General features: G+C 37.7%; 1 protein-coding gene across 42 annotated transcripts in view; it reads left to right on the top strand.

Annotated features, from left to right (window-relative positions):
- The window catches only part of DST (dystonin), a 314,302-nt gene that overhangs the window by 285,299 nt on the left and 3,365 nt on the right, over window positions 1–25,638 (top strand). For 23 of the 42 annotated variants that reach the window (XM_039320278.1, XM_039320290.1, XM_039320307.1 and 20 more), the window contains 16 exons: window positions 2,696–2,865; window positions 4,318–4,477; window positions 5,615–5,809; window positions 7,192–7,320; window positions 9,380–9,523; window positions 10,191–10,379; window positions 12,145–12,274; window positions 12,628–12,791; window positions 13,734–13,896; window positions 14,431–14,585; window positions 14,723–14,797; window positions 15,326–15,343; window positions 19,691–19,808; window positions 22,459–22,527; window positions 23,308–23,507; window positions 23,996–24,106. In XM_039320278.1, coding sequence (XP_039176212.1) covers window positions 2,696–2,865; window positions 4,318–4,477; window positions 5,615–5,809; window positions 7,192–7,320; window positions 9,380–9,523; window positions 10,191–10,379; window positions 12,145–12,274; window positions 12,628–12,791; window positions 13,734–13,896; window positions 14,431–14,585; window positions 14,723–14,797; window positions 15,326–15,343; window positions 19,691–19,808; window positions 22,459–22,527; window positions 23,308–23,507; window positions 23,996–24,106 — 2,190 coding nt within the window. Of the gene's footprint in view, window positions 1–2,695; window positions 2,866–4,317; window positions 4,478–5,614; window positions 5,810–7,191; window positions 7,321–9,379; window positions 9,524–10,190; window positions 10,380–12,144; window positions 12,275–12,627; window positions 12,792–13,733; window positions 13,897–14,430; window positions 14,586–14,722; window positions 14,798–15,325; window positions 15,344–19,690; window positions 19,809–22,458; window positions 22,528–23,307; window positions 23,508–23,710; window positions 23,738–23,995; window positions 24,107–25,638 lie in introns of all 42 variants that reach the window. The other 19 variants (XM_039320312.1, XM_039320313.1, XM_039320316.1 and 16 more) reach the window with 7 other exon arrangements.

Here is a 25,638-nt window from a genome sequence, read left to right on the forward strand (position 1 = left end):
TCATTGGTTTTAGTATCTTGCATCAACATAAAAAGCAGGATATGTGTAATACCCAGAATTACTTGGATTTATTCCGTGAAAGTTGCCTTTGCCAAAAGTAGAAAGAAACCAAAATTAAAAAAAAAAAGATGTCTGTCTCATATTTGTGCCAAAATAAGGCACATTCATTGCTTTCTTATCAGTTTATATACCATGCGTATATTTAAATGTAAAATAACAGAAAGTATTGTTCATGCAGTCCATATCCCGGGATTTGTTTTAAAAAAAAAATATTTAAAAGAGTTTAAGCAATTAGGTGCTGTATTATTGGCTTATCACAGTTTATTTTACATGCAGAATTGATAGGATATAATATTGTTACTGACAATTGTTACTGATCCTTGGCATCCTGGACATAAACTGTTTCAACTTCCTCCGTCAAGATGATGCTATAGGCCAGGGGTCCCCAACCTTGGCAACTTTAAGTCCTGTGGACTTCAACTCCCAGAATTCCCCAGCCAACATGGCTGGCTAGGGAATTCTGGGAGTTGAAGTCCACAGGTCTTAAAGTTGCCAAGGTTGGGGACCCCTGCTATAGGGCATTGGGCACCAAAACAACTAGATACAAAGACATTTTTTTTTCCCCTGCCATCATTCTGCTAAACAACTAATTCCCACAAAACTGTCTTATGCCCTGAGATGTCAAACTACCTAGTAGGGCTGTATTACTATTAATATTATCTGTCTCATCTTTCCTATTACCTATTTCCTTAACTTCTTATGACTATAACTTTGTTGTTTGTATCTCTTGATTTACTTTGCTTTTGTTTAGTATCCTATTGATTGATTATTTAGTATCCTATGACTATCACTGAGTGTTGTTATCTTATGAATTATGATGACTGTATTTTATTATGATGATCATGATATATCAGGTTGTACACTTGTGTGCGCTCGGAGCTTATGCAGCCGAGACAAATTCCTTGTGTGTCTAATCACACTTGGCCAATAAAGAATTGTATTCTATAAAGAATTCTATTCAATTGTTTATGATTTGCTAGGGCAGTGGTTCTCAACCTTTCTAATGCCGTGACCCCATAATATAGTTCCCCATGTTGTGGGTGACCCCAAGTGGGTGTGGCCACCAATAAGAGGGAGTAGGACAGCTAGGGAAAAAGGGAAAAAAATGGCGGACAGCATGGTTTGGCGACCCCTGTGAAATGGTCATTCGACCCCAAATGGGGTCCCGACCCACAGGTTGAGAACCACTGTGCTAGGGAATTTATTTTAGAGCTGGGGTCACCCAGCCAGTGTTGATTAGTAACTAAATGTGTTTCTCTACCAGGGGTAGGCAACCTTGGCACTTGTATGACTCATGGACTTGAACTCCCAGAATTCCTGAGTCAGCCATGCTGGCTCAGGAATTCTGGGAGTGAGTCACACAAGAGCCAAGGTTGCATACCCTGCTCTAGACAGAAGGCAAAAGTATGATTAGATTGATAGTGAACATTGTGGGTGCTAGAGAAGTTGGCAGGGAACATTTCCTACCCAGGCTTTCACTAGCAGATATTTCTTTTATGGAAAATCATGGCAATCACTGTATATAATTTTGCCTACACATCTGTACAAGACAAACATTATCAGGAAAATGGGAATAGTTTAAAAGTAGCTAATTTTAATTACAAACTGGAAAATAAACATTTCAAAATCATAAAATTGAAATATGGATCAAGCTATACATGTATAATATATAGGGATGGAAATCAAATTCATATTTACAAGAAATGTATTCTAAATGTTATTTATTTTAGAGTATAAATTAATTCAGATTTAGAATTGCACTGGCTGAGATAAGCAGAATACTGGCTAGAATACAGAGTTAACTGTTCTTTTTTTTTTCCTGCTTGTTCTGTGAAAACGTGGTGCATATTTAGGGCCCCAATGACAAAAGCTCTGGGGCAGCTTTGATCAAAGACTTGCATCAGATAACTTTTGATATTTATTGCATGAAAGGCTCTTTGAGGTTTAAAGTGTTGAATGATCAAGACGTAAGTGTTTTTAAAATCAGGCACATGCAATTTAAATTGTCATTGAAGCTGATCTTACCAAGGCCTTAAACTTATTACTTACAATTTGATTTAAATAATATTTGTTTCTGAAAGACTACGTGAAGAGATTGATAGTGCTCTCCATCGTGATAAATTGTTAAGGAGTTCGTTAGCCATATGGAGAATGCCTACAATCCTGAAGGCTGTTGTGTTATTTTTTAACAGCAAGAAATGGAAAGCAATTTGCACCTTCAGAAGTCAACTAAACCAGACAGTGTTTGGTGCTCATACAATTCTGATCCATTTAAATTAAAAAGAATAATAATAGTTTTGTTTATGTTAATCCCAAATTGATGGGCTGTTATACCATACCGAAGAGCTTACTTCTTCTGCCGTTTCTTTTAGATTACACCTTTTTATTGCTCAGTGAAATTCAGTTGATTTGCCAATGTTTTAATTTCGTTGTTACAAGGCAAATAAATGGCTCTGGTTTCTTGCTATCTCAATGAAATTTTATGAGTTTTCTTCCCTAAATACAGCTTGTATTATAGTTTGTATTCCAATTGTAGCCATTGTGATCTATTCCAAGTAGCGCAAAAATAAGTTTTGTCCTGTAGTTTACATGCCCTGCTTGTTTCTTGTGACAGTTTTTCCTTATTTTTGCACAGGAGTTCCAAAAAGCTCTTGGAGCCAAACATTCCATGTATGACACCACAAACAGGAGTGGACGCTCTTTAAAAGAAAAAACTTCCCTTGCTGATGACAGTCTGAAATTGGATGACATGTTGAGCGAGCTTAGAGACAAATGGGATACGGTCTGTGGAAAATCTGTAGAAAGGTAGAACCCAAAGCTATGCATTACATCTAAAAGATGAGCCACAAAACATGGTACTAAGCAGAAAGGACTCTGTTTTCTTTTTTTTATATCATTGGCTTTTCTCTAAATTTATTGTCAATATCTGACCTTGATTAGTCTAATCTCACAAGAGGCCACTCTGAGCCACAGGATGGAGTTCTTGGCTGCACATGCAGCTTTGGAAATGTTTAAATAAAACTGCTTAAATCTCAGCCAGCTGTAGTTTAAGCATATGGTTTGTTTTTTATCCGTGTGATGAAATGAGACCTGCTCCTTCTCAACCAATTTCTGCAGAATGGCATAGGGATCTGTGTTTAACCGTGAGAAGTAGATGGCTGCAGATGTGCACCTTTTTTTCCCTTTGCACATCTGTTAGGCCTGGAATTGAGGATCTCGTTTTCCAAGAGGAATGAATTTTGCCCTAATATCTGTAGTATTCTCTTGAAACTAATATTGACAAACATACATAAACACCAGTATCTCAATGTTGTATTAATCCATCTGAAAACAAGCATAACATTTTGTCAAAGTTCAGGGAAGGTTGGGGTTGGCATTGGGGTGTTGTGAGGGCGTGTAGCCACCTTGAAGATGGATGAGTAGGGGATTGTGTAGGGGATAGGAAGTGGCATACTAACAGAAATATCCTATCTTTATTCAGATAAAGATTTCAGTAGAAGAACTGCAGCAACTGCTTTGCAGTCTCAAATTCTGGATTACTTATTCAATCAATCAGTCAAATTGGTTTAACCACCCATCTTACCAGAAGTGACTCTGAGCAACACACAACAATTCAATAAAAACCACAAATATAGAAACATCAGATGTAAAGAAATATATAGAAATTTAAATAAACTGTATAAAAAAACCCAAATATATAAACTGCTAGGCAAAGAGGGAATAAAAATGGCCACCTCAACAGTGGAGCCATCTGAGCAAATCTCCAGTTCTCTAGGAGCTGCAGGCCTGATAACATAAACAGGTCCTTAGGGCCTCCTGGAATGTCAAAAGAGATGAAACTTCTCATATTTTAAGACGAAGCATGCTCCCTAAAGTGGCCATTATTACCACCAATATGCTGTTTAATCTGTAGAGTGGATAAATGTAAATCCAAGAGTTGGTTTACGTAGGACAAAGAACAGCTGAACTTATTCAGTGCTTCTACTGCATATCCACTGGGGCACGAAGGAAAACAACACAGAGATCCTTCCCCCTGTACTACTGCTGCAACAAAGGAGCAGTTTTAATTGGCTATGACTCCTGATAAGAATATTTTTTTTTTGTCTTTTTACCGTTTTTATCTTTTCTTCTATTTTATTAAAAACAAATAAATTTTGGCTCTTTCCTTTATTTATATAGTATTTTTTCCTAATGAATGTACATGAAAGGGCGTTTTTTAAAAGTTTATTTAAAAACGTCTTTATCTTCTTTCTTCAGACAAAACAAACTGGAAGAAGCTCTCCTGTTTTCTGGACAGTTTACTGATGCTCTTCAGGCTCTCATAGATTGGCTTTACAAAGTAGAACCGCAGCTGGCCGAAGACCAGCCTGTGCACGGAGACATTGATTTAGTGATGAATTTAATAGATAATCACAAAGTAATGACCATATTACAGTAACGTTTGTATTCTTTTTAAGTCGGATTCTACAAATTGTTTTGATTGGGTGACTGTGATATCAATTTATACTTTGTCAGAAAGACTCATGAAAATTATTTAATAAATTAAAACCCCTACATTGTAGGTTTTCTATAAAAAAAATTCTTAGGAAAAACGGGGGATTTGATTGGCTCGAAAATTCGTTTTGGAATCTGTGCTATGTTATAAAACTTAAGTTATTTTAATTGATAATTTCAAGATGTTTGTGCCTTGTAAATTACCTGCGGGTAAGGCAATATTCTCTTGACCTCAAATAATATAAGGAAGCTTTATTTTTGAAATCATAAATAATCATGGTTTACTGTGTTGGGATTTGGCCTAGCTTATTTCCAATTCACAGAGAGCCTGTTCCCTTTCCTCCTTGATACGGCCATGAAAACTAAATTAAAAGTGTCCAGTGTAGATTAGCATTGCATTTGGATCCTGAATTGTCTACCGTATATGCCGGCGTATTGGGCGACCCGGCGTATAAGACGACCCCTGTCTTTATAGCCGGGCCGCATTCCTAGAACATCGTCTTATACGCCGGAAACTACCAGTATTTCCGGCGTATAAGACGACTCGGCGTATAAGACGACCCCCGTCTTTGGCGCCGATTTCAGCGCTCGCGGAAGTCGTCTTATACGCCGGCATTTACGGTAATTATAATTGATTGAGAAATAGCTTAATAAGCCAACAAACGTTTCCAACTCTCAGTGGTCCTACAGACCAGAGAGCTCCTAAAAACATTCCCATTAGAAGAACCCATTTTCTAAATAAGGTTTGAACTTTTGTTGTGGAAGGCATGTAGAATGCTGCTGATTAAGAGCAAAGCAAGGCAAAATAAGCCTATGTTAGAAAATGTTAAGAATAAGTCCAATGGATGGAAGACTTCATTAAAATTTTGAAATGAAAGCATTTCGCCTTATTTAACTTTTAAAAAATTAAGAAAATGCAATTTATGCTTTTAAAACTAGTTGCGCTCAGGAGGGTTTTTTATATAGAAAAAAAAATCACGTTGCATGTAAGTCATAAAAATGCTTCACAGTTTATTTAACAGAGGGTCATTTTTTTTTTTTTTAAATTTCCTTTGCTCAGGGCTTCCAAAAGGAACTGGGGAAAAGGACCAGTAGTGTTCAGGCTCTGAAACGCTCTGCTCGAGAGCTGATAGAAGGTAGCCGTGATGATTCCTCTTGGGTTAAGGTTCAAATGCAGGAGCTTGGTACTCGGTGGGAGACTGTGTGTGCGCTCTCGGTCTCCAAGCAAACTCGACTGGAACAGGCCCTTCATCAGGTGAGAAGCAAAAGCATCACAGTGAATTCCATCTGTCTAAGGAAGCATAATGACCTGATCCACGTGTGATATCAAGACAGGAAATTTGTTTTTAAAACAAATGAACAAGCCTCTGCAGGCAGATTCATACATTATCCCATGTAGTGGTCTGCAGAAGCTTCGATTTCCCAGGAATTTTTCCAGTCTTGTTCAAACTGTCTGGAAATGTTTGGAACTGAAAATAACCTATACCAAAGTAGTAGTTGCTTCTACAGACCAAATTGAATTTTAAGCAAAATTTCTGATTCTCAACTACATCCCATGTATATATACCATAATTATATACAGTTTGAGATAGGTAGGTAGGTAGATAGGGAGGGAGGGAGAGAGAGATTTAAATGACAACTATGAAATGTCTCCACCACTTGCTCCAAAGTGTATATGTAGTCCTTGACTTACATCCATAATTGAACCCGAAATTACTGTTGAAAGTTGTGCCAGTCATTATGCTCATCACCGTGTGACCCACCTGATTCTACAACCATTTTTGCAATAGTCGTTAAGTGAATCATTGCAGGCTGTTAAGCACTTTTAGGCAGAAACTAGAAGTAAATGCCAGTTCCTGGCAAAAAAAAATTGTTATAAATCGCATGTGACTTTGGGATGCTGCAAATGGTTATATATATATGAACTGGTTGCAAGCTCCCAAAATGCGATCATGTAATCCCGGAGGGATTGCCTCCCCCATCAGAATTTGGATCCTAAGGAGCCCTGGGGAGGTCCATCATAAATTCAAACACTTGCTAAACAATTGGTTGTAAGTCAAGAACTATCTGTACATGCATGTTTGGGAAGACCCTGTTTCCTGTTTGTTCAGGACTTTGCAAAACCGTATTATAATTTGAAAAACTAAGGCTCGTACAGAACCTGGGGAAAAAGAGAAACTGTCACCAGAAAGCCCTATCTCAGGAGCAGTGTTGCTTTCAACTCTCAGAGAGAAACTGGGATCTATACACAGCTTTAATTAACTTCCCCCTTTCTTCCCTCAGACTAACTGATGTTCATTAGCAAGGCTTCAGCTCATAGACTTAAGCATTGTTTTTGTGATCTGGAGGCAGGATAGCAAATTGCTCATACAACTTTCATGGGTGGCATAAATCTTATAGTACATTTAAAAGCACTCAGAAACAGTTCATTGGACTTCCTTCAGATTTTTTTTTTTTTTAAAGGTTTGACATTTTACAGTCAGGGATAGCAAGGGTTTTTAAATCAGATTTCTTACTTGAAAGTTAATGTGATCTCGTTGCTGAATGATAAGTAACTGCCATTCTGAGCCCATTGTCTTCGTACATATTTGCTCTGCCTTCCTTGACACACAAACACACACACCTCCATTTGTGCAGGCAGAGGAATTCCACTCGGTTGTCCATGTGCTTCTGGAATGGCTGGCTGAAGCTGAGCAGACCCTGCGTTTCCATGGGATCCTTCCAGACGATGAAGAAGCTCTGCGTAAGCTAATAGATCAGCATAGGGTGAGTTGGATTGTGCAGGGGCCAGGGACTGTGAAAAGAGGTTTTTCCATGGACTGGAGGGGGAATGCTTTCGTGTGTTGCCTGCATCCCGCAGATGGGGCTTCACTTGTTTGCAGAGGCCGGTTTTGGCATGCCGCAGCCCAGTAACGGTCCACGGACTGGGGATTGGGGACCCCTGGGATAACAGACCAGTTCTCAAAATTAGATTTATAGAAACGTGACAGTAAAATAAAAGTACTCCTGGCTTATTTATATCTAGCAAAGAAAGGGTGTTTGCTGTTCTAGAAAAGAGGTCTTATTAAGCAAAGCAGTTGCTAGAGACTGAAATCTTCTTTTTATGTAACTGATACTTTTGATAATACTATAAATGTAAATTCAGCTGGCATATCTACTTAATGGAGGTGTTATTATTAGACAGCAGTAGACTTTATCATTCTTACAGATAATGTAAAGCTTGGAAGGGGCCTTTGGCTCATTGATTCCGACTCCCTGCTCATTACAGGATTCTACTACCTCAGCAAACCCAACAAAAGGCCTTTATTTAAATACTTCCAGCAGGCAGTCCTCTATTTCCAGAGGCAGTCTGCTTCATTGTTAATCAATGAATTGTTAAATAGCACTTGATGGATGGATTGATTGATTGATTGTGTATCATCATGTTGGTGTCAATTCTAATGACCACATAGATTTTCTCCATGATGATCTGTCCTTAAGCTGGTCCTGCAGTTAATCTTGTTGAGGTCATCCTCTTATTCTCTTTCCTTCCTTGAGCATTACAGCTCCAGCCCTGCTTTTTTTCTGCTTCTTTTGGAAACCAGCTCACCTAAACCAGGCAGCTGTTCTCAGGCTTCACCTTGCCAATCTCCTCCCACCAATCTTCCTTTCTCTTCCAGGGATTCTTTTTTGCTTGGCCTTGTCCCAGGTGATCTACCTCCTGTCCCATCTCCCAAGAGGCTTGGAGAAATGCCGCCTCTTTCTCCTTGGCTCAAAGGTTTTAACCGCATAGGGAGGGCTGAGGGATTTCCTTTCTGCCTAAACAAGTCTCGACTTTCCTGCCCACGTCTTCCCAACCATGCTATCTTGTCCTTGAAAGTGTTATGAATTCTCCTGATTGCCTGGTGTCTGGGATGTGTGCATTGGGTGAATGGGAGTTTGGCTAAATAGAGCATATGCTGCAATGGAAAAAGTGTGGCCTGGTCTAGCCTTGCCTTGCTTTGGATTTTATCCTAGAATACAAGAAGGTTCAGTAAAATAAGTGTCTTAACTCACATATGAAGTATAATGCACAGATAATACTGCTTTTTAAAAGAGAAGCTGAAAAAAAAAATTTATGCCATTAAATGCCAGTGGTATGATGTTTTTTGTGTTTTTCAAGCTGCAGATAAAGGGGACTTGGGTGATAGTCTATCTTAACCCTACTAGCCTTCTGACGATAAATTAGAAATGTTGTCTTGTCTCGGGACGTATTCTGACTGAAAAGGAATTCAGGGTCTCATAATAATCACCTACTGTGTTGTGCATTATAAGCATCTCTTCTCTGAGTTCATTTCTGTCCAGTAGTAAGAAAATACTCCAAAAAGAGTCTCCAAATCCTGCAAGGTGAAACCTGTTTCTGCCAGGTTCTATGATTTGTTTCTACAAAATTGAATCTCTACTTTAAGGATTAAAAATACAGTCTGTCCTGTTTACTTAAATTCTTGCCGAGTATTTTAATAAAGCAGATATTAACCCACAAAATTAAAGTCGCTGGAGCAACTGGTATTTGTTTTCCTGACTCATCAGAAACAAGCAGTAAGATATGAATAGTATTGTATTATGAAAGACGTGTATATGTTAAACGGCAGCATGCCCAAGGTACTTAAAGATATGTGTCCTTCTTTAAGGTTATAGTGATTATTAGTTTGGCCACTTTATTCCAATATTAATGATTTGTTCCTCACTATTATGACTTTTCACTTCAGTTGGTGCAACTGTTCAACTCTTATTTCAGAACTTTTATTTTAGAATGTTGGACTTTGGTGCCAACATCTCATGGAAATCACTGCCTTTTCTGCCTTAGGAATTCATGAAGAAACTGGAAGAAAAAAAGATTGAGCTAACTAAAGCTACAGGTATGGGAGAGGCCATCCTGGCTATTTGCCATCCAGATTCCATCACTACCATTAAACACTGGATAACCATCATCCGAGCAAGATTCGAAGAGGTCAGTCCAATTCAAGCAATCCTATGTAGTCACAGTCAGTCCTTGACATCCAGCAATTAGCAAGGCCATGTTGTGAGGAAATATTCCAGCTGTTGAGAGCAAAATGTTTAACATATCTGTGCTGTCTTGGGTACTAGTTCTTGCTTTAGACTTTTTTATGGTTATATCAGGAGAAAGAAATACAGTAGAACAGAAACTTGTATCCATTTACATTTGTGTCAGTTTCTCACTCCACCTAGAAAATGGGATCTGAACATAAAACATTAGCTTTGAAACAGGAATGGACAACCCAAATATTTCCAAATATTGTTGAGCTGTAATTGGCACAGGAAATGCAGTCTGACGTTTAGGGGACTCTGTGGTATTCATCCCTGCTTTAAATTGATGACCCAATAGAAACCAGTCATCAGTTCTTTGCAGTATAATCATGTTAAGTAATAGGTGAGCTTGTTTCTTGAACTGTCAATGAAAACCCTTGTCTAAGGCACATGGACGTTCCATTAAAAGCAATTAAAAGTTACATAGTGATGGCCCGTCTACCTGAAACTTAAGAATTGGCCATCACCTCTGCAATAGTCATTAAGCAAGAAGGGAACGGAAGGTTAATTTTGTGAATGAACAACAACAATGTGGAAATCATAACATATTGCTGTTCCTTCTTTTTAAGGTGGTAGCATGGGCAAAGCAACATCAACAGAGATTGACAGGAGCCCTGGCTGCTCTTATTGCTAACCAGGAGTTATTGGAAGCACTATTATCCTGGCTGCAGTGGGCAGAGACAACCCTGACTGAAAAAGATAAAGAAGTCATTCCTCAGGAGATTGATGATGTCAAGGCACTCATAGCAGAGCATCAGGTAAGAGAACTATGGCTCCCTCTCCTAAAGCTCTTTCTCAGCCTGGATGGGAGGAGGTAGCACTTCAAGCAGACCAGAAATTTACAAAACTGAAAATCCTACATTGCTCACCTATCTGACCAAAACATATACATTCCTTAAATGTTACGTATCTGTTTGTTGCAGAGTGTGACTTTTGTGCTTAAAGCAAATAGGTAGCACAGAGAATAAAAGAGTTCTTCAAAATGACGTTGGCAAGGAAACATGTCAGTAGCACATGACTTGTAAGCTTTTCTTTTGTTCTTGCAGAGGGCAAACTAGCCAGTATTTTAACAGTGCAGCAGATTGCTGCCTGAGGGACTAAAAGTCTTGGACAGAAAACAAAAGTAATCCAGAGGATGTATGTGCTAAGTTAGGGCGCCTTTGTTTCAAACGTGATGTTCTGTGCTGTGTCTGGAAACGGAGAGCATGTCTTTCCTTCATTTCAAAAAAGGAAGGAAGGAAGAGAAATAGTTTTAACAGAGGATAAGCAGCCCCCCCTCCCCCCGCAAGGCCTGCAGAAAGTTTCTTTTAAACAAGTCAGACCTCCAAAGGAGATTTTGAGGCCTGGGAACTAAAAGAAGAAACAGAATGACTGTTTGGTAAATAGAACTGACTCATGCAAACATTAGGTTTGTCCTAAACGTATTTCTAAAAAAATCTTTTTGTAATACGAGTTTGTCTCTGTTGGACAAAACATATTTTTCTGTCAATTTAGGTCAGTGGTTCTCAACCTTTTTAATGCCATGACCCCCAACCGGTCGTAAGTCGAGGACTACTCAACTGGTGCCGCACCGTTTGCAGAATGGGACTTTTGGCGGGCTCACCAAAGACAGCAGAGACAGCCTGGACAATTCCTATTGGCTTTTGAAAGCCAATAGAATTAGACTCTATTCGAGAGAGTCTATTCTATTGGCTTTCAAAAGCCAATAGAATAAAAGGGAGTAGCACAGCTAAGGAAAAGGGGAAAAAAATGGTGTTGTTTGGCGACCCCCATGAAATGGTCGTTCGGCCCCAAATGGGGTCCCGACCCGCAGGTTGAGAACCACTGATTTAGGTGATGGTACAAGTATTTTATTTTCATACGAATTAGAAAGTTGATCACTTTATTGTCATTCTCATCCACTCACAGCAGACCAATCAATCCTGTTACACTTCTGGTGTTAGAAAGTTTGTAGTATAGGTAGCCCTTGATTTATGACCACAGTGGAGGCCAGAATTTTTGTTGCTAAGTGAGAAATTTGTTAAGTCAGTTTTGCCCCATTTTATGAGTTGTCTTGCTACATTTGTTAAGTGAATCACTGCAGCTGTTAAATTAATAACCTGGGTTATTAAGAGAACCAGGCTTCCCCATTGACTTTGCTTGTCAGAAGGTTGCAAAAGATGATCACATGACCTCAGGACACTGCAACAGTCATAAATATGAGCCCATTGTCAAGCATCTGAATATAAATCATATGACCATGGGGATGCTGCAACACTCATAAGTGTGAAAATTGGTCATAAGTCCCTTTTCCCAGTGTCTTTGTAACACTGAACCATCGCTAAACAAACTCTTGTAAGTCAAGGACTACCTGTATTGATACAAACCTTAAAAGTAAATACTGAAAAAATCATGTGTGATGCAGATGCATTATGTATGTATCATAGGCCCCGTAGGCCACTACACCGAAGCTGTTGTTTCGCTGAGTATTTTTCAGGCTATTTTGATGCAATGTTAGTCAAAGTAATTGCCGTTTAATTGCAGACATTCATGGAAGAAATGACCAGAAAACAGCCTGATGTGGATAAAGTTACGAAGACACATAAAAGAAAAGCAGCTGAAACTAGCCCAATCCAATCTCATATTCCTGTACTGGATAAGGGAAGAGGAGGAAGTAAGTAATGCTCTATTGTGAGGCATTGAGAATATCATATTTCAACATTACTTGGCTGTTTATAGATTGCAGCAGCAATTCACCATTGTTTTATTGCATACAGTGCTTTTAAGCTTTTTTTTTTTTCTCATTTAAAAAGTGGCAAGGATAAACTAGGAGTTGATAACTTTTACTCCTGTGGCCCAATGTAACTGACTCCTGCCATCTGGGTTTATAGCTACCCTCCATAAACAGAACCGAGTATTATTTGCAACCAAACAAGCATATGTGTCATATTATCTTTCTTCTAAATTGCTTTGAAAGGTGTAGTTTTGATGCAGAGTTTTTGATGCATATGCAATTGTCTTTAACAGGAAAACGTTCTACAGTCCCGAGTATATATTCTCCAGGGGCTCAGACCCAAATTGAGACGAAGAATCCACAGATTAACCTCTTGCTCAGCAAATGGCAACAAGTCTGGCTCCTGGCCCTGGAGAGACGAAGGAAACTTAATGATGCCTTAGACCGATTAGAAGAAGTTAGTAACAGTAGTTAAAATAACCACCCCAGGGCCTTAAATGAAGTTCTGTTTCATGCATGAGTGATAGCGGCATTTCTCTTGGGCAGGGGGGACCAACCATTCGTCACCTCTGACACTCAGAGGGTATGTGGTTAGCCCTTGATCGTCAGTGCAGTTTCTCTTCTGAATGTTTGGAGAGAAAGTACATGGCCATACATTGAGTACCCAGCACACTCCATGGAAGGACAGGGCACCCAATGTGCTTCTGTCATGTACCAACAGGAAGGGCGTGACAAGTGACACAAGTGACAGAGAAAATGTGTATGGATCAGCATTGCTTCTAGACGAGATGGGTGGCACACAAAATAATGATTGATTGATTGATTGAATGAATGAATGTTTATGTGCCACCAAGTCTTTTTCCATTCCCAGCAATCAAATAAGGTTTTACATTAAAAATAGGAACCAAAGGAACTGTAGAGTTATGCATTGGTTTGCCAAATGGTAAAATGGAAGGCAAGCACCAATAGTCTCTTCAAAAGAGACTATTAGTCAAAATTTAAAGTTATGTTTGTGTTGGGAGTATTCATGATGAATGCTAACCGTCTTTCTTTTAATAATTGGAAATAATTTTAAACCTTATTTTCAAATGACAGATGAAGTTAACTTCTGCATATTCTTCACGCTAAGTTGATCTATAGCTTGGGATCCATAAATGTAGTTGAACTGCAGTTTGAAGGAGTCTTCAGGCTCATAGACCTTGGCCAAGGCAGCTGGGAATCCAAGATCAGAGAGCTAGGCAGGAAATAGAAAGGACTAGCTTGATTTTTCACATTAATTTGATTTTTCACATTACAGAGGAAACCAATGTTCAGTTCTGTCCCAAATCTTAGCATCATGGATATTGGGTACCATAAGCCAATTCATCTCTCAAATCATTTTCATGATAATTTTTTCCAGCTGAGGGAATTTGCCAATTTCGATTTTGATATTTGGCGGAAGAAGTATATGCGGTGGATGAACCACAAGAAATCTCGAGTAATGGACTTCTTTAGGAGGATAGATAAAGATCAGGATGGAAAGATAACAAGACAGGAATTTATTGATGGGATTCTCTCTTCAAGTAAGTTTTAAAACAAACCATTATTCTTAAGGAGGGTTCCCCCAAGAGCTTTTCAGGGATCTGTGAAATGAAAATTATTTACCAGCTATGGAAGATATTTGCAAAAATTTAAAACAATATCACTGTTCTCATTTTTTTTTTTGTTAAAAATACAGGGCTTTTTGTGAGAACTATTTTATGTTAATATATAATAGGTTCAATATTATTTGAAAGTTTTATGAATGCATCAGTTTAATATTTAATGTTGATAAATATAACCCATATATATAAAAGGTCTTTTGAGGTCATCCATAATTTTCAAAAATGAGAAGGGACTTTAAGAAATATTGAGCCAGAAGATTGTTCAACTCTTGTTACATTCATTCATAGAGTAGATAGCCATCTTTTTCAGATCCTCTAGTTTCGCCCTTCCCATATCAGGCAGAGGAGTAGACTAGAAAGCCTGCAAAATTCTCTTTAATTCTATGATTCAAGAAGTAATCTCTTTCTAAAACTTTGTAATTCTAATGTTCAGTATCACTTTCTTTTCCATAGAATTTCCTACGAGTCGCCTGGAAATGAGTGCAGTAGCAGATATTTTTGACAGAGATGGTGATGGCTATATTGACTATTATGAATTTGTAGCAGCACTTCATCCAAACAAGGATGCATACAAACCTCTGACAGATGCAGACAAAATTGAAGATGAGGTATTCTTCTTCTATTCACCTCTTATTATAAGTATTGTCCAATAGAATTTCATAAAGATTGTCATACTCTACAATTTACCAATGATACAAAATGGCTGAAAAATCTAACACAGTGGTTCTGGTTATCTTATTGACAGGTGACAAGGCAAGTAGCAAAATGTAAATGTGCAAAGCGGTTCCAGGTGGAGCAGATTGGCGACAATAAATACAGAGTAAGTCTAAAAAATACATTCATGTCATCTATTGATTGATGCCTAGCTACTCTGAAAAGAACCTGAAGATCTGAGTTATTAAACCAAATTTAGACAGCGTGAATTCTGTGAATTTAGTATTAAAACCTATTTCAGCCTTGCTAACAGACAATAATAATCACGACATAGACAAAGTAATAGAAAATGAAGAAGCTATAATGTAATACTTACATGGATATGTAAAATCTTTTATTGGACTATTCATTGATATTTAAATGGCGTTCTTTCCAACATGCTTAGAATTCAAAGATATTTGACTAATGCATCTCACTATCATCCTGTTTTCATAAAAAAAGCATATGTCCCAGTTTTATTAGTTAGGAAATGTGTTGGGCATCATTTGGGGGGGGGGATTTAAATAGATATGAAGGAAGACTTTGTCAAATGGCAGAAGAAATGTGTGCCTTTTCATAGTGTGTTCTAGAGTCATGTGGAACATTTCCTGTTAAACTAATTGTGTTTTTTTTCCCATTTTCCATCTCTTGTCAGTTCTTCCTGGGAAGTCAGGTATAAACAGTGGAATGTACATGGAGTTTCTAGTATTCTTTTAATACATTATCATTTCAGCTTGCAGTGATTTGTCCTCCCACTTCCTTTCACCCTGAGCTAATTCCTTGTTTGCTCAGCTTTGGTGCCTTAACAGGTGTTTTTATACTGAGAATTGTCTCTTTGCCTGTCGCTGCCTCATAATTAAGATTACTTTAAGGGAACCAGATAATAGTGCCAAATGCTCTTCAGGTGCAAATGCTTTCAGCTACTGTCTCTGTAATTTGCACTTGAAAACTGTAGTTAAGATTGCGCTATGATTGCTATATGGAATGGCTTTTAGGTTTCCATGCTGCATCCTACTGTGAGGTAATTACCATCACACTTTTTTTTTTTTTTTAGGAAAAAGCTAGGGTATTCAGAAGCAAAGCAGTAGCATGCAGCCAAGCCCCTTTCAGACTGTATCAATCAAAAAGGGAATTTTGTTTATTTTGTTCAATATACCCTTGTTTCTCTGCTTACTATTAGCTTTTTTTTTTTTTAACATAGCTGTGTTATTCAAAACAAGAAAAAAATAACATTTGGGGGTGAGCTGGTTTCATTTGATGGAAAGTGGCCCCAGATTTCAGCCAGGATATAATGAGTGAACATGGATTCCACTAAGTTTGAAATTTGCACTGATGCCAGAGGCAGAGACTCTTCAATTCTTTTTAAAGTCCATCTTCCTGTGGTTCTTTTTATACATATGTATTAAAAAGGAATTTGTATACATAAGGGTAACACAATGTTATCATTATGAAACTGTCTTTAATAGCGGACATTGCTTAATTTTTTTATATATAAAACAGTATTAATAAAATTCTGGGATAGGATTTCCTATCTACTCCTAACCTAATGGAGCTCACTTGGTATTTGAGGACAATCAGGCACATTCCGAGTTGAATCTATGCTTAGACAGTTGCTATGATGAGGATTAAATGAAGAGAATTGTCAGATATACTGTCTTGAACGTTTAATAGAAATGATAGCATATAAGACAGTGTAAAACTGAACAAACTGTTGAAGGAACTGGTGCTTCTGGAGAGAGAGGCAGAGAAAAGAAACAATAGCCGGGCATCCTTATCAAGGGAAAGGAGTTCTCTTATTTGCAATCCCAGATTACCTAAGACAGTGTTTCTCAACCTTGACAATTTTAAGGCATGTGGACTTCAACTCCCAGAATTCCACAGCCAGCAACTCCCAGTCCACATGCCTTAAAATTGTCAAGGTTGAGAAACACTGACCTAAGAGAAGTATAGTAGACTTACTTGCCCATTTTGTTTTGTTTTGTTTTTACATTTTTGAAAGGCATGATCAGGAATATTAAGCATCTAGATACAAGTCTGGAATAATGTTGATATTTTAGCCACTCCAAATAATTATGACAGGTTTTGTTTATAAGGATTTTGGAAAAACACAACAAGAGTAAAGGATAAGCTTCCGAAAGAACCCTGCAAACAGAGGAGATTCCTCAAACAACTTCCTTGGTTTTATTGGTTGGAAAGAAAATTAAATTGTGTCTGGTCCCTCTTGATTTACTGCTAGAGCTTCTGGACAATGAAACATGAATATTACAGCTTGGAACCAAGGTAGAATCCTCCCCAAAAAAGTTTAGGAAGCAGGAAGGGGATAGTCTTTCCTGATTCATCTATATGTGATCATGACTTCCCACTCTGCTTTAGGAAAATAACCACAGTCAGCATTTGGATGAAGTTGTGGCTGTAGGAGGGCTGGGTGAACGTCTCATGTTACAGTTCCAATTTCTCTGGCTAATTCTTCCCAGAACTATTTAAGCAAAGTCCATTTTCCAAAGGACTCATATGAAAAACAGTTGCTGCAGCATAAAACCTTATAAGAAGAAAGGGAAAAGTCTTCATAGCTATGTCTATTTCCATAATTTCACACAGTGCACATTCCAAACTAGTATTTTGAATACTTCTAAAATAACATTTTGTTACTGGCATAGTGATCTTTATCTGATTTACTATTACTTGGTTCCTAAGAAGTAATATGCTTCTCCCCCCCCCCCCCCGTTTGCTTAAGCTGTATCTTAAGTTATATTAAAAGGTAAGCTCGGTTGTATGATTTAGCAATGAAAGATTTACTAGACAAACAAAAGTTTGCTTGAATTTTGAAAGATAATATTTGGCTTCTTATTCCAGTTGGACCTTTGGGGATTCATGCCCTTGTGAAAGATCAGGCATTAAATATTAGAGAAGTTCTGAACTCTTTTCATAGCAGAAGCTAACGGCAAAATGATTTGCAGCACAAGTCACTAGGGTAGATCATACAAAAGGTTTTTTTAGGCAGTGATTGGGATGGAAGTGTTTAAACTTAGTGAACTTCATTATTAATTTAATGGAAAGCTAACTAGTTGTGGCTTCCTGAGCGTTTTCTTCTTGGTCTTGTCTGTCCTCTCACCTAGTTCTTGCAATGATCAGGAGTGCAAATATGCTGCAGAGCAAAATGAAGGGAGAGAATAACAATCAGAGGAAATAGAAAGGGAAGTATGTTCTTCCTCTAGTAGGGAGCTTAAAACTACAGCACAAATCTCTAGATTGCAACAGCCTTTGGCTTTACAATGCTCATTCAGTGTCCCCATAACATAGGGGTCTGCACCTGGCCGTTATGATCCCACAATGACAAAACAGTGTCCTTTTGCCTATTGGCCCAATACAAATAGTTCTGCATTGGTTTCACGTCATGAGGTGCTCCTGCAGCTCTTTTCTCTTAATTTTCCTTTCCTGATGTGCTGCAATAAATAAAGCGGAAGCCTTGGATTCTCTGTTGAGTCTCAACCAGGAGACTATTAAGATTTTGAATAACAAGTTCAGTTAAGTTGGCTACCTGCCATGTTCCAGATCTGCTAACCATTGTTTCCTTGTTTGGACATGATAAGAAATGATTCCTTATTACAGCAGACCAAGAAAGAAAGGAGCTGAATAAAAACTAGAATCAAACAATAGATAAAACTTCTTTGGTTTAAAGGTTACCAATATATGCTTAAACATAAAGTAGTAAGTTTCATGATTACTTAAATCCGGGATGAAGAAAAATTATTTTAGTTTTATTTTAATATTATTATATCTAAGCACACTTCTCTAAATAAATGTTTGAATTCATATGGAATGACATATTAGAGGTTTTCAAACCTTTGATTTGGAGAACTAAAGCTGATTGAATTAAATCTCCAAATCGAGTATTTGACTCGGAAGGCATATATGTTTGTTCAGAATTGATTTGGACAGTCAAATTAAAGTATCAAATGAGTTCAGCTATCAGAACTGAGGATTCAGTTCTGACCAAGCTGATTTACATATCCCTGTTATATATGCTTATTTGAATTGTATTGTATTGTTGTAGTCCTAACACTTCTGCAGTCCATCAGACTGGAGAGGTTTTCCTTTTGATCTTGGAGGACATCAACTCCTGCCTTCCTGATTTTTTATTTCTTTGCTTTGCTTGTCTGCTTAGTTTACATTAATACTAACAGGTGGGCAAGACCAGTAGTAGCAAAACTATTAATGCTTTGTGGTTGCTGTATGAAAAAGGAAGCTCTCAAGTAGGTACAATCACTAAGGAATGGTAGATATGTAACAGGTTTTATTGAACCTTTAATGATTTTTTAAAAAGAATAGAAAGATAGATTAAATACAGTTATCTGAAATAGTAGCAGGATATGTGATCAGAACATAGCAGTGCAAATAGTAGGTAGCAGAAGAGAGAAATCACTAACTGTTTACCTCCCAGATAGGAGAAAATCTACAAAAGAAGAAAAGGTAACTGAATCGTACCATGCAATACATTAGCTATACAAAGGGGAAGCTTTCCTGAAAGCAAGAAAGTGAATCGAGCTTCATGTCATGAGTAAAATTACTTTTTTCTTCTTTCCCAGCACAAAACTTTTGAGTTTTCTCCATTTTATTTTTAATTATTCCTGTAAGGAAAGCTCAGGGAGAGTTTTTGTAATGAAGGAACAAGTTGTTTGGTGTAAGAATATTATATTTTCCTTAATATTTTTTCTCCTTTGAAAGAAATATAAGAAACAATCACATGATTTTTGCAAATTTTGTGTGAAACCAGCATTTGATCTTTGTGTTCCGCTTCTACCTCACTCCACCCCAATCACATTGCTAGCTTGTGGGTTAATACATTCAATCTGACAACAGCTTTGATCATCATATGCTTAATGAAAATATCTTTGGTAATAATTCTACTAATGATTTAAAGCAATCTATCTGTGGCTAATTTTAACCTGCTTAGCTGGAGAAACATTGCTGTTTAGAATATATAGGAAAGCTTTAGCTTATTTTCCTTTCTTCGGCACAGTTTGGTGATTCCCAGCAGCTTCGTCTTGTCCGTATCCTGCGGAGCACCGTTATGGTTCGTGTCGGAGGTGGTTGGATGGCCCTAGATGAGTTCTTAGTGAAAAATGATCCCTGCAGAGGTATGTAAGAAAAATAGCTTGGACGTCACACTCGCTAGTTGTGTCTTAATTCGATCGCGTAATTCAGTCTTAATTTACTTATAAAGCTATACTTTTGTACATATTCATATGTAAAAGTACTGCATACCGAACAATCTGGGACAGAGGTGAACAGACATATGGTCTTCAAATGTTTTGGATTGCAATTTCTGCAAGGCAGATAACATGGATAATGGCAGGGAGATGGTGGATATGGCATTCTAGGATAAGCGTGGAACTCTCCTGTTGGCTAAATTATCACTTACGTGCTCACAAGCTACAGGTAGTCCTTGACTTACAAACATTCATTCAGGGACTGTTCAAAGTTACAGTGGCACTCAAAAAGGTGACTTTCAACCAGTTCTTGCATTTACAACTGTTGCAGCATCCCCACGGACACGTCATCAAAAGCTGGGCACCTGTGAAACGGCACGTACTTATGAAAGTTGCAATAACCGCCATTTGTGATCTTCCCGCCTGGCTTACAACAATCAAAATCAATGGGGAAAGCTGGATTCACTTAGTGTCTGTGTATGATTCACTGAACAACGGCATGATTTGCTTTAACAACCAAGACAGAAAGATTCATAAAATCAGGCATGACTCACCAGCTTCCTTGCTTTAGCTGTGGTCGTTAATTGAGGACTACCTGTACTGAAAACATACCTTTAGTAAAAAAAGAAAGCGGTTACCCTACTTTATATATTATTTATTTCTCCTTTGTAAGAATCTAATTTGACTTTAGAGGTGGGAGGAGCAGAGTTTATTTTTCTGAATTCTCACAATAAGCAGAAGAGGAATAAAAGACCTCACATTTGTTGACGGCACTAAAATGGGATGATGATAGTACTAAGATGGGGTATTAGAGTCCTTACCTTGATAGATACAAGAATTTTCAGGACTTGTTTGGCCTTTTGTTGTCACTGTTCTCAGTTGGATTTTTACAGGTAATATTTCTTTTTCCCCAGGCTTTACCTGCTTAGCTTGACAGGAAAATGGGAATGTCCATAAGCAATCGTAGCTAGATTGTAGCCATGTTATTCTCTACTGAGAACGTGAATTACCATTGCATGTATTTTCTGTTCCATGAATTGCAAATCAATTAGACGTATTTTGGCCAGTGCCACAACACAAGCAGTGTTTTATTCCCAAATCGGTTCATGTTGCTCTATACAAGCTGTGATCTCTAACCTAGAGCCTGACTGGCCAATTAGCATACTGTTGCCCATATGGAACATGCTAAGAACATCAGGACTTAACAACTTATTTTACAACATTAATGGATTGTCCTCGGATTAGAAAATGAATCTCCATCTCTATTTACGAACCCCTCTCTCCTGCCAAAACTTAACATTTCTGTGTACACGTCCTCCTTTTTTTCCGGCAGACTTGATGAAAGAAAAGATAGGGTGAAGGGAACAAGATAGACTCAAATAAGGGCAAGGGATTGTTGCATGGGGAAAGGAAGAAAAGAGAAAGGAGGAAGTAAGAAATGACAGGAAGAAATGAGTAGAAAGGAAAAAAGAGAGACTACGGTAAGTTGTTTCAAAGGGGTTAACCCAGGGCTCCTCAAACGTAGCCACTTTAAGACTGGTGGACTTCAATTTCCAGAATTCCCTAGCCGGCATGGAGTTTGAGGCGCCCTGAGTTAAATTCATCAAGCAAAGACCCCATATTAGCAGCTACTACTCAAGCTAACAAAGGCAATTCTAGTTGGCAGTTTCTACAAATAGGTGTTGAACAAGGAGACATTATGCTCCTTATTTTTTGGACTGAACACCGATATTTTGTAACACAACCAGATTTCCTTCATTTTCCATACAATTCAAGGGAGGGATTCCTATTATACTATATTTTGTGTTGTCATAAGCAAGTTTCACCTTGCAAGAATAAAATTCTTTTAAATACCAGTGTGTAAAAGTATGGAAAGTTTTGAATTTTATTATTCTTTTTTTTTTTTTTTTGGTGATGGTTTGCTGAAATAAATTTCAACATCCCTGAATAGGAATCTAAAACTCAACCCATTCATACTCATAGGGTTGCCGTTGCGGGGAAAAAAAAGTGCTTTGGGGAGGGAGTGCTTTGTAAGGCAATTTGAACTCCTTGAAAAAAGATTGAAACTAAATTAACAAATAAATAAATAAATAAGTGAACTTTATTTCCAAACAGAATAGCATTTTTAAGGCTGACCTCACTTAAGGAGAGGAACAAGATTTCAATCTTCTGAAAATCTATAATAATAATAAAAAACAGCCCTATGTTTAGAAAGATAAAATGTGAATAGTAGTGATTATTTAAATACTGTGTGGCATTTTGTCTTCTTTTTCAGGTTGGCATGGTTTGTCCCTTTCATTTTTTTTTTTTGTTACATTTCTTCATTTTGACAGAGAAGTGTTGTTTTTGTTTTTTATCAGAGATGGCATTGGAAGTATTGGCTATTGAAATCATACTAGGAGTCTTTACTATTTCCTTAGAGGCTTGATCTCAGTTAGGAAGAGCTAGCAAAAAGTTGCATCAGATTCTCTTTCTTGCTCTTCAGCTTTGAGTCTCTTGCGTATCTGCTGTGATTGATTCTTCTTCTGCTAACAATTTTCTTTTTAATATGACCCATATCCTGTGTCATTTTTTCTAGTTCATCATCATGGGAGTAAAATGTTACGTTCGGAATCAAACTCTTCAATTACCACTCAGCCTACTATAGGTGGGCAAATCCCTCTCTTTTCTCTCCTGCTCTTATTTTCTTTTCAATTTTCTTCTCGCTCTGCTTCAATATATATATATATATATATATCCAAATCTGTTTTAACCAAACGCTTCACGTATTACGCTTCATGTATTACAGTTTTTAGCTTAACCCTTGCTGCATTGGGCTGGTGCTTGAGAGCTTGCCTCTAAATTTAAATAATGACCTTGAGAAAGTGTCTCAAAAGCCATTCGCTGCTAACCCAGAGGCATCAAACACTAAACATGTTTACGTGTCTGATCCTTGTGCACTGTTCTTTCATATTATAACAGCATTGTTGGTATTTAACATCCCAACCCTTCTTTAGAGTTTGGGAGTTTCTATTTGCGTTGCATGTTACCAAACTGTATGATTTCTAGTTTAGAATTAATACGGTTTATCCTTTGCTCTCTCTCCCTCTCTCTCTCTTGTCTGCTTATCATAGCCAACATCTGTTTCTGAATCACCCAAGAAGCAATAGCATTAGTTGAGTGGGTCCTCAGATTGTGTCTGTGCCTCAGTAACCAAATAGCATGTTGAGCCATTCCATTATCATGCTGATTTATGTTGACCGTGGTTCATCTTTGCTGGCCTAGAACATTAGATGCGCGCATTTTACCAGTGAACCCTTTTCAAACGCATTACTAATGTGTTTGATTTGTTTGGCTTATTTGTTGAGACTTGGCAAGGCAATGGTGTAGAAGAGGAAGGGGAGGCAAAATGATCAGATTCCTAATTTATCTTTTTCACGCACTGTAGCAAAAGGGCGGACAAACATGGAGCTCCGAGAGAAGTTCATGTTAGCAGATGGGGCTTCCCAAAGTATGGCTGCCTTCCGATCAAGAGGACGTAGATCACGGCCTTCTTCAAGGGGCGCTTCTCCCAACAGATCCATGTCTGTATCCAATCAACCTGCCCAAGGAACTCCAATTTCAGCTCTTGCTGCTAGCACACCCAAGGTACGGTTTGCGCAATCTTTGATAGACTTGATATACATTGCAACAATCTTTAATGTTGCTTAATAGGATTGAGCCCACCTAACAGCAATTAAAAGCAGTGAAGCTGCCCTAAAAACCAATAGGGAGATTTTAGTTATTTTTTTCCAAAGACACTAACGAAATTTTTTGTTGTTTCCTCCTCTCCCCTGCCTTACAATATGCAGCGGTCATGCAGGACTGGGAAAAAACATGTAAGCCAATTAGACCACAGAACCAACTTGTTCAAGGAGAAAAACATTGACCCCCCCCCCACCACCACTGCATTTTAGAAAACACACATAATCCTTTTTCATACAGAATGCTTGTCATCACTTGGTCCTGCTCAGTTTTGATGTTTTGTTTTGGACTTTTACTGTGAGATTCATTCTTCATAACCTGACTGTTCCATTTCATGACATTGTTTTCCAACAACTGTTCTTCACATTGTGATTTGCCATTGTTTCATACAGACACCCCATCTTTTAACACGCAACTATGGTAAACCATGGTTGATAAACAGCAAAACGTCCTCTCCTTGTAAACCATCAGAGTGCTCTGAATATCAAGTATCATCCACAGAGGTACAGTAATGGACAGATTTTTTTTTAGTCTAACCACATTTCCTTCACTAAAACTATCCTGTTAGCTAACAATGATTTCCATTCCTTATCAACTTCCATATTAATGCACTCATACTTGTTTTCTCTCTTCTGTCCATCAATTTTGTATTTTTCTCTTTTTTAAACTTGTAAATTAATCAATTGTTTGAAGTTTGTTTGACTCCTATTTGGGCCTTGTTGAGCATGTAGTCCTTTTCAAAATGATAATCGATTTTATACAAGTGAAATTTATAGATTCCTATGAATGTATAGATTACTATAAATTTTTATATAATTTCTATCGATTTATATATAAAATCTTTGTTAACAGACACTTGCATACAAATAACATATCTTCATTCCTATGTTGGCAGTAAGTTAAATATAATTTTATTTGATTATATCATTGATATAAAGACTAATTGGGCCTTATTCATAATTAGCTTGCAATCTAATGTTATTTTGCTCTAAAACATGCAGATGTTTAATTATGGTCTTCAGGTAATTTAGCCTATCCAACACCTAGGTTTAAGTCAGGAAGTTTATTAAATTAAAAATGTCTGGGAAAATCTATTAACAATATAATTTGCAAAACTCTAAAATGTGCAGTGATAAATTTAAATTTGAGGTGTTTTAGCCTCAAATCTTGCATATCCTCAACTGGCCTCCGGCTATCCTTCCTCAGCCTGACGCTCTCCTGATGAGCTGGAAATCAACCCCCATCCCCTTTCTGCTGAATGAATATTACAGGATTTATAATCATTAAGTGGCACCAATTTGGGAGATTATTGTTAGTGTGTCACTCCAGAAAAAAAAGATTTGCCTGCAGGGTAACGTTTCAATTCCCAGGAGCTCTTGCTATAACACCAGTGAATTGGAGTGGCATGCCATGAATGGGCCCATAGGATACAAAGAGCCCTTGTTCGTACAACATGAAATTTTCCATCTCGGTTGTATTATTCTGAAGGGGAACAAGAATGGGAAGGAAATCCACAATTCCCCATCTTTTGCTGTGATCGTGATGAGCCAGAACTTAATGAGTGGCTGTTCATCTGCCAGCAGTATTGATTTACCAAAAGGCATGTTGAAGAAGGAACTCATTTTGGAACTTTAGTGACTGAAATATATTAGGGATTTAAATAATTACATACTTCAAATTTAGGCAGATATATTACTTTAAACCATATAATTTCTATTAAATATAATCTCATTCAATAATCATATATCTGTATACCATATTACAGCAATTAGAACAGAAAAAATACCATATTACTTCTGCTGCTTAAGTATAAAACTATATGGAGTATGAATGATTGTCAGTTTTTAAATACAGGTGGTGTCCTTGACTTTTAGCAACTGTTCGAAATTACAGTGGCTCTGAAAAAGTGACTTTCAACCACCCCCCACGCTTGCAACCAGGGCAGCATCCCCATGGTTCACATGCTAAAAATTCAGTCACTTGGCAACCAGCATGCACTCACAACAGTTGCAGCATCACAGCATCCTTTGCGATC

The sequence above is a fragment of the Crotalus tigris genome, unplaced genomic scaffold (genome assembly GCF_016545835.1).
Source record: "Crotalus tigris isolate CLP2741 ecotype Arizona unplaced genomic scaffold, ASM1654583v1 scf7180000023635.1308423, whole genome shotgun sequence".
Classification (NCBI taxonomy): Eukaryota; Metazoa; Chordata; class Lepidosauria; order Squamata; family Viperidae; genus Crotalus; species Crotalus tigris.